The sequence below is a fragment of the Opisthorchis viverrini genome (assembly GCF_000715545.1).
Source record: "Opisthorchis viverrini unplaced genomic scaffold opera_v5_36, whole genome shotgun sequence".
NCBI classification, from domain to species: domain Eukaryota; kingdom Metazoa; phylum Platyhelminthes; class Trematoda; order Opisthorchiida; family Opisthorchiidae; genus Opisthorchis; species Opisthorchis viverrini.
Genome location: NW_008751692.1, coordinates 2,005,090 through 2,020,233, shown reverse-complemented (window position 1 = coordinate 2,020,233; position 15,144 = coordinate 2,005,090). Strand labels below are relative to the sequence as shown.

Here is a 15,144-nt window from a genome sequence, read left to right as displayed (position 1 = left end):
TCAGATAGGACACCTAGATCGTGCGTTTAGGCTAAGTAACTTATTCCTTGCTTTGAGATCACGGCCTTAACACAGGATCGTACAATACCCTTGAGATATGACAATATCAGTCGAAAGCTTCCCGGTGGTTGGTTGGTTAAAGATCGGGGTCACGTGACTTCATCAACTGGCCACCTAAATACATACCGCCTCCATGGACCTCTTTGAACATACATTTCTGGATGACAAATACCATACCGATAATAACAAGAAAGAAAAACGACGTCTCCGCCAACCTGTTATGTGATGCGGGGGGAGACCATCCGATCTTAAGGAGAGGCTGAATAATACATTTTCACGTGGTGGCCGCCCAGGACGGTAATTTACACCTGATTACTCCAACAGACACGGCAGTTGAGCTCAAACTCGAATCCAACTGGTGGAAAGTTCATCCCCAATTTGTGAATAGTAGCGCTTAAAATCGAATCATTGGATGTGAAACACTGGTGGAATAGAACCCAGGAAAATGGACGGGGCGTGGCAACATGAGGCACACGCACGGCTGCCCTTGGGACGCTGTGTGGCGACCACACGCGAACACCGGGTAGGAGCAAACACCACCGAAGACTTACTGTGTCTGACGATTGTGAGAGGGGTGGCAGCTGAGGAGACTGAATTGTTTGTAGAGAATGACCTTTGGTGCGATAGAAATCTTGTCTGTATGTGGCCTGAAAACAGGTAGAAAAAGGACAAAAATATTGTGATTCCGGTTGGGGCTGTAAAAAATGATAACGGTCCTAGTTTAACGACAGGACAAATGCTAACAAAGACTCGAATAGGTGTATCCTACGCAAGAGCTCTAACCAGTATGCAGTTGATTGGTTTTAAAGTTCACAAGGCTCGGATAAGACTCCAAAAAGCACTTTGTTAAGCATGAGGCTAAAATGGTAAGAATTCTATTCTCATTGACCACAAGTGTGCCAGGCCTGAAGGAAGGCACAACCCGTCCGATGCCGCGTCGTCCCACAGTCGTTTTTGTGGAAAAAAAATACTTCCACAACTACCTTGTATCGCTGAAAACCACGTCCATTGATCTGCTGGATTTGAATTTAAGACAAACAACCAAAACCCTGTTTTCGTAGTCGAAACGATAAAAAAATCAAACTGCGCATCTCGGCGAGCATGAATAAACACACACTCCATTCGACAAATTGACTCCTGACCTTTGATTGGTGCACAGCAATTGGAAAGACAAACACGAGGTAGAAAAGGGCCCTCACCTGTGGCACCTCGATGTAAGTTGTGCGCATCTGAGTGTATTGGCATATTGCAAGTAAGAACCAATTGGCCACTGAAAGCCTTTTGAACACATCTAACTGTGATGGAGTTCAAGAGAGTTGTCACATCAGAAGCCGAGAATATTCGTGTACACGTAATGCACTATTCATAAGGTAAGTTGAAACACTTCGAGCGTCTGATTTTCACTGGTTAGCAGCCCAATCTTTCCGGCTTCTTCCATCATGTCACACTAAGATCGGAACAAAATGTGCCGTGGTCGGTTTTGCCTGGAATTTGAGATAGTTGAGTCCAGTTTCTCAGCTAAAAAACATGTGCCACAGTAGTTCCAGCTGCTACAGCCCTGATATCCCGACGTTAAATCGGGATTCCGACGGATCGAATTATTGTCGTTATTGGATATCATCTGACGACTTAGAAATTCCTCTCATTCACTAGAACTTCGTCCGCTTGTCCACTTCGACTGCTTTTGTCTAGCTTGCCACGACCTTCACATCCGGCATAGATTTTGCTCGACGCTCGTCCCAGCCATGTCGGTGCACCGGTCTAATCAACCACGTTCATCTTCCGTCTGTTCGACCTGTTCCTCGCTGTCCTGCCGCGACACCTGAATCGCCCCATCAATTAGAATCATGAGAGTAAACTTGAGTTTACTCAAGCAAGTTTACTCAACAGTGATGAGCCACCAATTCGCTCGCCGGTATCTAGTGGGTGAATAATGATACTGCACTGTGCCAGCGACCATGATCTGCCCGACGAAAGTGGACCGTTGAGATTAGTCATAAAAATTCGCTCACTCGTCTGTACTGCATATTTTCGAAATGAGCCGAGACACCAGGACGTGACGTTCATAGCGAAAACTACCTCACCATCGCTATTTATACCAACCTACACGGAGATCATGCAGCACAGTTCATAGGTCCCACCAACAATAAAAAGTTGAACGAATCATTCACTTGCGTCCTCATTCAATGTTAACGGGAGACTCAAACGAATGAATCTCTCGCAAATCGCATGATTAAGGGAAGGGCTGTATCAAGATTTTGTAGGGCTACCTATTTGAAACACGGAAAACTGACGACAGCCGTCCGATAGTTTAACACCAGATTCGCCCTGTGAAGGTCACATCAGGCGACAAACTGGTACTTTACGCTGGATAGAACACATACAAGGTTAATTCGTAACCTACTTGCATGCCCTATTTGTCATGACAAACGGCTTGGTGAATAGTGAGTGTAAACAGGAAGGAAAGCGAAAACAGTATCTGGGTGCATGAGAATAACAAACGAGGAAGTCGATTTCCCAACACAACACCCACGGGCGTGTCCCAAATCTCAAACACAACATCCTGCTCGGATCGCCTTGCTTGAATGACACGACAATAAGGTGACTCAGAAATCTAGATTGCTGGTCCACCAGTTGACCAACTCGTGCTGGCGGGATGCACCACTCATCAAGCTAGAGCTATCGTTAGCTGACATGTAAATGGTACATCACAGTAACCACTGGCGGCCGGCGTCGTCAGTCACTTTCCAGCTGAATACACCAGACATCGGTGATCTCAAATTGACCCCACGACTGAACGTTTACTCAGCAGTCTGACCTGTGCTTACGCGGCGTTGGAGCATTCTACGAGACGCAATTTGCAAACCAATGTTCAGCTCTCTTCAGAAACTACGTTCTTTGGACTGTTGGTGAGGAAACGCCAGGTGAATGAACTGTCACAAAACTAGAGGTACATGTAACCTATTCAACGTATAGGGTCGGTGGGCCGACTCACCCAAAAGGACCACGGAAAACAGAGGTCCCCAAAGGAAATGAGATGAATACGAATGCTAATATTCAGAATGAACCCAGTACTTCATATGCTGTGCCCCGACTAAGAATATACGGCGTAGTAGCCGGTACCATGAGGAAGTCAACCCTGAACAACCGGACTGTTATTTTTAACTCTACTGTGTTGTGGTTCAAAGTTATCGGTGTTTGTATTTGCCCACATACGGAGTCAACACAAACCCCAAAACACCAAAATGATCACCTAAGGGTTTGCTAAACTGCAGGTACTTAAAGTGGTTGTTCCCGTCAGTGACAAAGATGACCATCAAACCGCACAGAATAAAACGCATTTCAGTATATCAGCATAGAAGAGACCAATGAGAAGAGTATTAGGACAGTAGATTATTGACTTCCACTTAGTGGGATTTGCCGAACTCACATCACTTAGGACACGTGTGTTCTGAGCGACTCGTTGCATTTCAGGCGTGTCAGCGATCACCGTGAATCGTTTCGGTTGAGGATAATGGCTGAAAGACAGAAGGCATCACGTACATCAGTGGTGCACAGGATAAAAATGTGTAGTACAGCTGGTCCAGACAAAATAACCTGAGATTGAAAACCTCGAGAATCTACCTAGATGGATATCTTCGTAGATCAAATTCAGTAAAAACACGGCGCGAAATGTCACTATGTATAACCAGATAAAGCACTCAACCGGTTTTGGCGAATTCGTGCAAAAGGCTAGAAGCGGATGATCATGCATTGAAAAAATACAGCACAAAAGTCTCGCTATCGAAGATGCGTACGAACTCAGTGCTAAAGACCAACGCACTGTTGACTCACCACACAGTTATGGTGTCCCCTAAGCTGACAACCAAATTCAAACTACCTGGCTCAGGCGACAAAGCAAAAACCGTGCGTAAAAGTAACGAAATACACCAGTTCGCATACCGGTTGGGTTTTCAAAGGAGACTCACCTGAAGTAGAATATAAGGCTGAGGAAGACTCGGAGACTGCACCTACCTGATGCGCCTCAAAAAGGGCGAGACCGGTCGTTGAATAGCTTTCAGCAACCTTATGAGGAGTGGGTGGCGTCCATACAATGTGCATAGAAGTATTGTTCGATAGCGGGCGGCTCAATGAAGGATTTCTGGGTAACTTAAAGAGTGGCATTCATTGGTGTGGAAATGTGACTTGACAGAGTGTTCTGAAAGCAAAACCCTCCATCGTGATGGGTAAAGAAGGCGCAACATGAAAGGAAGCCATCCATCTACGAAATGCACTACAGCATTTCCGCCCCGCCTCTAATAAGCAACCTCCGAATATGCAATACCCGCGTAAGAGGTATGATTACAGTGAGACTAGAAATTTCTTCTTTTGGGTTTCGCGCCAGAAGCAGAAGACTCCCCGAGCATAATCACCCTCCAATTAACAATGTTCTTCTTGCACCAAAAAACAAGGGTGCCGCATCTTCGGATAACAATTGAGTACAGTTTACAATAGTTTCCCGTTTACAACTGTCAAAGCAAAGCTGCAGAGAAGTAACAGAGCTCTACTGCTGAGAAGTGGCGTATTCAGCCGTGGAATGGAACGGACCGCGCAAAAGGGCCTCACACATTATGACACAGCTGACAATGGCTCGCTAGAACTGAGAAATAAACACATCAGAGGACTCGCCGAGCTCTCAGCATGGCAGTTGCACGAATTACCGGCTGAAGAGGTTAAGCGGTAATCCCACTGCTCAACAATACTCCACTGTGCGTATCAGTAGAGTGTAAAGTTGGCTTCAAGCGGAGGAGAAGAGCAGACGTTCAAAGGAGGCATGTAACGCTCCAACAACCGATTGATTGTATGCACGCATCAGCAGAGCATGACCGTGCGAATGACTGACGACTTCCTGTAATTTAGATGCACCATGGAGGAATGCTGCAGCATGACCGGTTAACCGAATCGGCAATGCTTTCAGCTCACAAAAGGGGCGTTGGTTCTCTAGCTACCGCAGTGAGCGTATGTGCCATCCAGTCACTGATACTGAGTGATGCCCATCAATGTGAATGGGAGCTTTATCCAAAAAGACCTTTTTTTAAGATTGGACATGAATCAGAAGAATACCAAGGACGACAAAATAGTAGAACGGTACATTCCACTTGGACTGTTTCAAAAACTGAATACGTTCGATAGATCAACACGTAAGGCATTCACCCGATCATAGTGATATGGCCAAAACTAATGAACTAAACAAAAATAAGTACACCGAGCAATTTAATAAACATCTTAGAGAATGACACAGTTGGTACAAAGCCTGTTTTCCTAAGGTAAGAGAAATCCAAGAGGCCAGGACGTGAGCGTCAGCCTAAGGATGAGGATGTGGGCAGACAGATTGTTCAACCTTAATAAATAAAGAGAGCTATTAAAATTTACTGACAAGTTAGTCAGAACTAGACAAAAGAAGGTTACGGGATAATATAGACAGTTTGGGCTTGGTCCGCCAGAGATTCGGAGGGATAAAAACGCTATTGGAAGATAAGCGCAAAATATAGAAGAGGATACTTACGCAGAACAATAAGGTTTCTTGTCGTAACCCCGATAGTTTTGCATATTTAAAGCCATTCCACACTTCTCGCAACGGAAACACTTGCGATGCCAAACCTAGAAGGAAACGGTGAACAAAATCGGGAAACACGTAGAGGAAGAATGAATAACTTGTTGCTACAAGCATTATTGGTTAGTGCAAGGAGCAATTTTTAGATTCACACATGTCGTGAGGTGTACACTCAGCAAAAAACATGAAGAATCCAGAAATGCACAAGCTAATGGTGGCCTGGTCTGACCTTGTATCGAGGTTTCAAACGTTTCGGATATCACTGATGAAAGCTGAATAGGAGTAGCTCACACTTACTAGCGCACTGGCGTACACGATAATATGAACTCTCGCGAGACCGTCCGGTGCAAAATGTGCCACCTACCGTTTCAGTGGTTGCGACATGGTTTGAGGAGACAGTATCTCTAGCGAAAAAAACCCTAAATCACAAGAATCCCAAATCCGCATGATATGGCACAAGCGTTCTTCATTCAGCACTAGTATAGCACTGCAAAGACTGCAAAACATAATCCTTCCAAATCATTCAGGTTTCACCAATGTCCCAATTTCTATTAATCCAGGGTGCATACCCTATTCCTTACGTAAAATATCATGTTTGGAAATTTCCGGAAGGCTCTCATGGTCTATTCGCCCTAAACTGATCAATGCAATTGCGTCCGAGAGCTCACAAAGAAACTGATCCGCTCAATGGTGACCACAACTTTGCGATGCACTGAGGTACACTAAAAAGTCCGTGTAACACTTGCAGTCGTTTATACAAGGTCGGCTAATGGTTAGAGGCTTCATCAACGCAGTCTTCTGGCCCTGTGTATTACAGGTTGAAGATATGTGGCGACCTTATTTTAAAAATGTGCACTGGCATTTCCCACCAAGTAAAGCTGCTTTGTAGTCGAGCTTTGGAGCCACAGGTTCTGTTCTAGGACCCTAATCGTCCTCTTGTCTACCTATGAGTGACCCACCAGTAATCCAGCACGGGCACAATTATGCTTCCGACAAAACTACCGTGTCCCATAGGTCATCGAGTAGTGTCGTCAAGCGGATCATCCTACACGCTGAACACAGCAGCGTGAATAAGCGAAAACAGACTGCTGACATTTCCCTTCCCTCTTTCACATACTGCGATTACCCCTCGTTCCACTACATTAACATCTTCTTGTAGGCCCATCCATCAGGACTGACGATCCCGTTCATTTCGCATCAGTCATGACCGCAACACCTACGTGTTAGCCGGCGCCGACAGTCTCAGGCATCTCAAAATCAGTCTTCAAGGCTCGACGTCTGGTCTATCTGGCTGTTTTCGACTTTCGCATTCTGACTCGACTAGGACAGAAAACTGATCTTACTATCACACTGGACACTTTGGATATTGAAGTGTGTTGCGAATGGGAGACACAATCAAGGACTCATGCAGAGTCATCGACCCAACTGTTCCATCACTCTCCATTAATATACGACTGCACGCCTCCATCGATGCAGAAGCCGCTCAGACAGAAGTCGGCACCGCTTAAGCCACCTGGCTGAACGGTCCTTGCTTGACTGGATACCCGTTGACAGTTGCTTTGTGCGGTTCGTCCGGTAACAAACAGTTCCGTTGTAACACCCTTTTGGTGCCTAGCTGCCATGCCACCCGAAGGAAGCACAAGGGCTGGGATACTACCAGGCTGTTCGAGCCTAGACAGGGGAAGTCGAGAGGCAGAGGCCGGGTTCGAACCACAGACCTTCCGCTCAGTGAATTCGCGCTCTAACCACTGAGCCACCTCGCCCCCTTGTCTGGTAACATCCGTGGATGAATCTCACAAGCAGACACTCTGCTTAGCATCTGAGGGTCCTGCGGACACAGAAGTTATCCGTACTCGCTTCCAACTGCATCGCAGTTGGATGGAAATTGATCCCCAAAGAGACCGCCATAACTTCAAACAGTACCAGGTGTCTTGCAGGCAAACTGCATAGAAACTGACAACACGAACGCCACTGACACAGGTTGGCAACCATACCTTGCAGCGTCTCCAACCAGCAGCAGTGGGAATCTCGTGATCCCCATCCTGGAAGGTAAGTAGCACCGACTGTACCCAAACGTTTCGTAATCTCTTTTGTACCCCTCTGCCATGTCGCATCATCGCTGGATATTACGACAGTTTTGATGGTCAATGGAATCACGCCCACAATTGAGATTCAAAACGACGACCTTCGTTTTTCATTAAGTGTTTCCAGCGAAGCACAGGGAGGTCCAACAGCACAAACAGCATCCGAACATTTTGTAACACCTTCCATTGCGTCCTACCGTGTCAAATTCTGTCCACTTGTAGGTTTCCACCACTTCAAATTAGGTAGGGAAACTGAACACGTCTTTGCGGCCGGTAACTCGGCGTGCGTAACGCACGGCCCGGCCACCTTACCCTGCAGTGCTGGAAGGACATCTTTATGGAATTGCTGTCTGCTTCAACAAAAACCCGTACCAGTTCCACCTGATTGGATTAATTTTTCTGAGACATCGGTAGTCAAAGACCTGGAAACATTCCAGATCCTTCGCATGAAGTAGTCAAGTCCCACAGGCGTACAACAATAAAACTCGCAATGTACTCTGATAAATGCGTCCCTTAGGACCCGATGTTAGTCCTTTCTGATGTGGATTGGCAAATGCAATTCTAGCCTTCGAGATTTATGTGCCGACTTTGTCTGTCAGACTAACGTCAGAGAAACTGCAATTCCCAAGATAAGCACAGTATTCCATGGCCTCCAATACAATTGGTGGACTGAGAAGATGGGGTCCACACAGCTCCTTCCAGACCGAAATCCTGCTTGCTGTTCTCGGGTTCCCTTTTCACAATGCAAAATAAGCGGTACAAAACGCCCATCTACGACGGGCCTAAGCTAATTACTCTCTGATTGCCATACCGCGAGCACCCTTTTTAAAAATGGGCACCACTATCGACCCAACTGTTAGCTGGGACGGTTCGCTTCTCCCGGATGAAGACACAAGTTAGTCAGGTATCTGCATTCAACTCCATCATTGAAAACAGCGGGTGGGAGCACATTAGGGCCAGCGGTTCGCCAACATCGAGGGAAAAAGTTCGCTTATTTCCGGGGTCGGTGGTGGTTCCAAATAACTTTCCAGGGTTGATTGCCCTTTTAGAATCCAACTGAGTAACTACAGCTGACCAGTTGAAAGTGTTCAGTCCAACGATTCAGGAAATCTTCTTTGTCTCAGATAAGCGAGCCGTTCCGCCCACTAGAGGCTTCTTTGGGCCCGTTACGCGTATCAGAAAAGAAAGAAAGCGTTCAGCTGTAGCACCCTTTCGGTGCCTAGCTGCCATGCCACCCGAAGGAAGCACAAGGGCTGGGATACTACCAGGTTGCCCAAGCCTAGACAGAGGAAGTCGAGTGGCGGAGGTCGGATTCGAACCACGGACCTTCCGGTCAGTAAATTCTCGCTCTAACCACTTGGGCCATCTCGCTCATCAGCTGGAGTAGCTTGAGCACGCTCCGATTTTATCGCCTCCTTCATTTCTTTAGCTTTCTGGATCCACCAAGCTTCTTATTCCGCGCAGATACTCTTTTTTCCCGACAGGTTAGTGAGTGATATTGTGCTCTCTACCAGGCTGAATACGCAACGACTATCTGACTGATCCTCAGCAACCCCAAGTCTACCTGCTTGTGCGTTCACGTCCCCAGCAACCATAACGCACCAGTGCACTCGAAGCGTCGTAAAAACTGTCTTTAAGTATATCAAGGCTAGAATGTGCTAGAGCGTAAGCATAAACAACGAACAGGCAGTGAGTGTTGGTGCGTTTAAGGGGCAGTCTTACACGAGTTGCCCGAAGGGGCCGCAAAGAGACAACTTTAACAAGCATCCATTCAATAAGAGACCTTTCAGCTCTGTGCCTATAACAATACCAAATCCAGCAGAACCATCAGTAATGCAACCAGATGGGGAGTTTCTAGGTTTTGACTAGGAGTAACCACAGGAAGTAATTTAAGGTGGTCTTGGGAGCACTGGTCCACATCCGTCCTCATGTCACGGACGGCAATTGGCCGCATCTCTCGAAAGCCAGTTCCGAAATTTTAAAATAATCCCACTCACTGCTAAAATGCATCTATTGTGTGATATACGAATCACTCTAAATAAGCCCGCACCAGACCCATGAAGACCGAGGAAAGACCAAGCGTCTGTATCACCACACGGTTGCTAATTAGCGGACACAGAACGCAATCTCACCACCTATAGTCTGCCTACAGGACACTACAGCACTTCGTTCCATTAAAATAACGGAGAATGTGGATTGGCATGGTCGGCCTCCGCCAATTAGGGCTAATCGGTGCCTTCTTCTTGATGTTATCATTATAGAAGCATGGCATAACCCCCGTATTGCTGATTCTAGACTCACTACTCCCGACTGTAAGCGCGGTCAGTAAATTCGCGCCTTAAACACGTGGGTCATCTCGCCCCCGCCCATTAACAATACACAAAATAGCACCCTTCTAAATTCGCGAGATTCCTTCTATTGAGGACCTTTTACCGTCCGTACTCTATGTCAAATTGGCAAAGCTTGCAGGCAATGCTTGCTGACACCGTGCACTCCCTTAAAAGTGATGTATGCTGTGTCTCCGAAACACGCATACATGACCCGAGCGTGGTTGTGCATCTCAGAACGCCAAGGAAGAACACAGCTCTTCCAAATTTCTTCCTCCGTGTGTCCGGTGACCCAGAAGCAATGACTCCTGGAATATATGGCGTGGGAGTTGCACTCAGCCCCAGAGCTGAACGCGCTCTACTGGATTGGATCCCAGTGAACAGTCGTCTTTGCACTGTTCGGTTAACCAGTTCAATCAACCTCAATGTCTCTCGGCTTAAAAAGCGGTGCCTGTTTGTAGTGTCGGCTTATGCCCCAACGGACTGCAGTTCTTAAGTGCAGGATACTTTCTGTCGAGAGCTATCCGGGCTCATTCGCCAAGCAAAATGCACTGACATCGTGATACTTGCAGGCGATTTGAATGCTCAAGTAGGTCGTCTGGGCTCCTTGGAACCACATTTGGGTGGTCGATTCGGAGTCGATGCTCGCCGCAGAGACATCGGAGATAGACTTCTTCAGTTGTATGCTGATCACGCACTGTTTCTGGTAAGTACAAGCTTTCAACATAAGTGTTCGCACCGCGTAACCTGGCGGCCACCAACTACAAATCAACCGTGGACCCAGTTGGATCACGTGGCCATCAGTCACCGGTAGAGAGCCACAATTCAAGACTGCCGTTCCTTCTGGGGCACACCACTTGATTCCGATCACGCCATGGTGCGCGCACGCCTGACAGTTCGTTTCCCTTCAGGCCCTCGCAAGTCGGCAAGAAACGTGCCAATCCACTATCTTCGAAGAACTGCCATAGCTCAACAGTATCGATCTGAGCTAGCCCAACAACTCTCCACAGTAAAACAATACTGTGGTGGCAGTGAACATGTGGATGAAGCGTGGCAAAATGTGAAAGGAGCTATACTAGCGGCGTTCAGTGCTGCCTGCCCGACTTCTCCAATTCGACCACGGGACCACTGGATGTCGTCGAGGTCGTTATTCATGATTGATGCCAGGAAAGCCATACCAGCAGGCAACGAGTACGACGGCGCACGCAAATCCCTCGAACGCCAAATAGTGAATAGTCTAAGGAAAGACCGAGAGCTCTGGTGGACATCGAAAGCTGGGGAGATGGAGAAGGCCTTTGCTACGGGAAATAATAGTGCTCTATATCAACTGATACGATTGGCTGGCCCTAAGGAAACAGTCAGTGAAACAATGAATAAAAAAGATGGCTCATTAATTCAATCGTAAACCCGTCGACTGGAGAGATGGGTCGTACACTTTGAGAATAGTTCAACCAGCCCCCCGCAATACAGCCTGTGGAGATAATGCATACGGGCGAATGGAATGTGAACCTCGAACGCCCTTCGGAAGAAATAAGGCGACCGGCCTGCCACCTCGAGCCGGAGTTCTTACTTCAGTTCTTAGCACAAGTTCACTAGCTTCCCAATGTTCTCTCACCGCCTGTACTCAGCGTTAGCGGAATCCACCGCCTAAAGCAGTTTCCAAACATCCGCGAATAGCAAGATGCTAGATCAAATGCAGTCCGGCGCTGAAACCACACACAACTAGAATTGAGCCTGATTCCGGGAACGAATACTAATGGTAAATCGACGTTGGATAGTGTCTTTTCTGAGACAATAACGCTGGCTCACTATCTACTGTTGAACATAGGCAGGGACCTTTTGATGTCAGCAGGTTGAAACACAAGTGAAAATCGTGACATGTTGCACCCGTTTGAAGGCTTCACTAAAATAGGTATAAATTGTATGCATCACATTTTCAAGCTCCCCATATCACTTCCGCCAGAATTTGTCGGTTGGTCGGCAGTGCATGACTTGACACTTACAAGAAGACAGTGGATTATATCCAGCGTCTTGTTTGCTTGTAGAAATGCACCCACTGATCTCTTGACCGTCTTCGGGGTGCTGATAACTACTGGCTAACTGAGCAAGCTGCAGTGGCAAAAACCTCTACATGCAACAGAGAGCATTTGGAGGCGATAAAATGTCTTACACGCCACTCTCTTCAGGAAATATCTTGTTCTGATTCCAAAGGGCCCCAAGGGCACACATTGGTGAAGTTTTCGCTTTTGAGAACCTTTAAGAATCGGAACGGTTTTGTCCCCAACAGATAGCGGATTAGCCTGAGATTGGAGAGGATCAAAGGAAAAAGCCTTCAACTCAGGCGTACATAAAACCTGCTGCAGTAAGATTATCAAAAAATCTGATCCACTCCTGGTAAGTTGCGGCTAATTTCCCCGGAATTTCGTTTCCTTCAAATCATCCTCCTTCATTGTCTCGGTAATTTGTGCGGCACAGAGCGACAAAAACGGGGTACAAAAATTTGCTTATGTACATTCACGCCGGTCATTTTCAAGGCTCTCCTTCTACCATGAACAGATTGAACCGGTTTTGAATCTTATATATATATTTCATTTATCCCAAAGTTCACTCTTTTGTAAAACCGAGGGGGCAAGTCGTTCGGTATATATTCTGCCATGCAGCAAAGTCTTGCAAGCATGATTCTATGACCACTGTCCTTTAAAATGGCACAGCACCATCGGTGTCACAGTAATTTTAATAGTTTCGGGAGTATCAAGCTTCGTATCACACCTCTAGTCTCACCGTTACAATTTTCGGTCTCCCGGAGACCATAAGCACCATTCCCGTGATATGTACATGTCCTTGGTTTTGCATTTCCTCATGCTGTGTTGCTATCTACCGCGTTCAATCTGTAGTGGCCCGATCATGTCTTATTTGGCGTGACCCTGAGTAATTTGTTGTATTATATGCATACCAGAGCAGCTCCCGGTGAATTCATGGACGCGTTGTGGTAGAATTTGTTTTCGCCCGCCCCAATAACAGGGTCATTTTTTGGAACGCAGCCATAATGGCTGTAGAATTGACATTTAATTTGTGAAAAGTAAGACTATTCAGCGGTGAGGACCTACTTTCTGCTTTTATACTTGCTGAGGACTTTCTTCAACTCAGATCTGTGTTGCCTGAACTCGTGCATACGTTTTTGACTTCTGTAGCTAGACGATGGACTACAGAGCTGGCGGTTTATTATCTGTGTACATTCTTCACCATCCAGCCTTTGCACTGTTCAAATTGATTTCTGTCGTTGAAGCTTTCATGTGGGTAAGTTGTGGTGGCCGTCGTTCGCCGCCTACCCTGGCGACGTAAGCTCGGCCAGTTCATTGTTGCCAACCGCTTTGGTTTCCTTTCTTCGCTAATTAAAGCCATGAATTTAACCCCTATGTGAACATGGTTTTAGGCAGTCTGGTTTACCTTTTTGTGATTGACATCCGGCTCTGTACATCTAGTTGATGTCGAATATCATCACTGCCTGTTATGGTTGTAGCACCGGACAGGACTATCTATCCAAAAGAGCCAATCATCACGACTAGAGGCGGCAAAAATTAGTGGGAGCTGCTCCACTCATCAGAACTGCGGACTTATAGCGCAAGTGGATTTTATCCCCCCTGAATTTGTCATCAGGGTAAAAAGCACCCGTTTGAATGGAGTTCAACTATTTGGAAAACGGATATTCCAGTCGCAGTCAGCCCAACGCATACCAGAGCGACGCTTGTACCTGACTGACTCCCGGTCAGTAGCCACTTTTGTAAATCTACACTGAGCATGTTTGGCATGGTAACTCCGTAGATGAAAACTAACTGATCGCCACTGTGCACCAGTGGTGTAGTGCATACACTGGCGTGTCACCATAGGTACACGAGCGCTAATCAAAAGGATAAACATCTTGTGTACGGGATGTCAAATGGGGCATCCAACCGAAATTCGACCAGATACGCTAAATACTGTTTGACATCCTTTGCCGCGGGCAGATGCTATTACCACAACCTCATAGACAATTTCTTGTTAGTTCGTCACATGCAAATCGGACCTGCACGATAAGTGCCTCATTTTCGACTGTATAGTCGCCGAATGGCGCGGTAGGTATCACTGATTTGTGTCAATAACACTCTCATCACATGCACGTGGAGACCGTGTAAGTCGCCGGGACTCATATTTAAAAAAACGTTACACCTTACACAGAGGCGGAGAGCGACTGGAGCAAACACTTAAAAACGCTGTCGCAGAGCATATAAACCAAATTAACGTTCTATTCATTATTAAAATCTTACGGAGCCTTTCATAAACTCCTCACAGGTAAAAAAAATGACGAGCCAAAAAATTTGTGGTAATAGTGATATTCGCCTAAATCAGTGAGGAGTCTCTCGAATACACCAACGAAGGCGGTGGTGCCAGACCTTTGCGAAATGTGCCACGATACCCGACGAATCAGCACAGCACGATGTTACACTCAACACAAAAAGGACAAAATGCGCTGGGGTAAAACAAGACAGGTCATTGAAAAGAAAATCTGACACTATAAGTGCCACACGCTTCTGAGATATTATCAATCGGTGTGAAAATTCACAGAATTTTGACTGACCTGATCAAGACATTTTAACTGTTCTAACGGATAGACTATCTGTTTACACTGCGCGCACGACTTATTCAGGCTCATCGCCGGCTAACCGACTTGCGCGCCGTTGGCCCGCGAGTTAATTGGCTCAAATTTTAGGCCGTCGATGCCAAAAAACAAAAATCGCCTGCGTGGTTAGTATTTCAGTATGTATAGATGAACCACGGTGCGCTCAATTGCAGAATAGCAACTCTACACTTTGCGTCATAAAACATGCCAGGTGAGGTAAACTATGAAAGTAATGATGGCGAGGCGCATGATTTGAAAATCGCCGCAGAAGCCCAGCGAGCCTGGCCGACGGCTAGAGGCACACACAAAATTTTTCTGAAACAGTGGTTCGAAGGAGGAAACCTTTAACGTAAAGTCTTAACATTTGATGGTAATTTTTCGGGCGTATGAGATCTTCCCAAACGGCCGTAGTTTTGTTGAAAG

The 15,144-nt window shown here is 46.5% G+C and overlaps 1 protein-coding gene across 1 annotated transcript in view; it reads right to left on the bottom strand.

Moving 5' to 3' along the window:
* Positions 1-15,144, bottom strand: part of T265_13097 (hypothetical protein) — a gene marked incomplete at both ends in the record, with an annotated part of 43,318 nt that overhangs the window by 27,332 nt on the left and 842 nt on the right. Inside the window, 4 exons of the mRNA XM_009167154.1 lie at positions 612-707; positions 3,491-3,578; positions 5,606-5,700; positions 14,680-14,760. Of these exons, the coding sequence (XP_009165418.1) occupies positions 612-707; positions 3,491-3,578; positions 5,606-5,700; positions 14,680-14,760 (360 nt within the window). The remainder of the gene's footprint in view (positions 1-611; positions 708-3,490; positions 3,579-5,605; positions 5,701-14,679; positions 14,761-15,144) is intronic.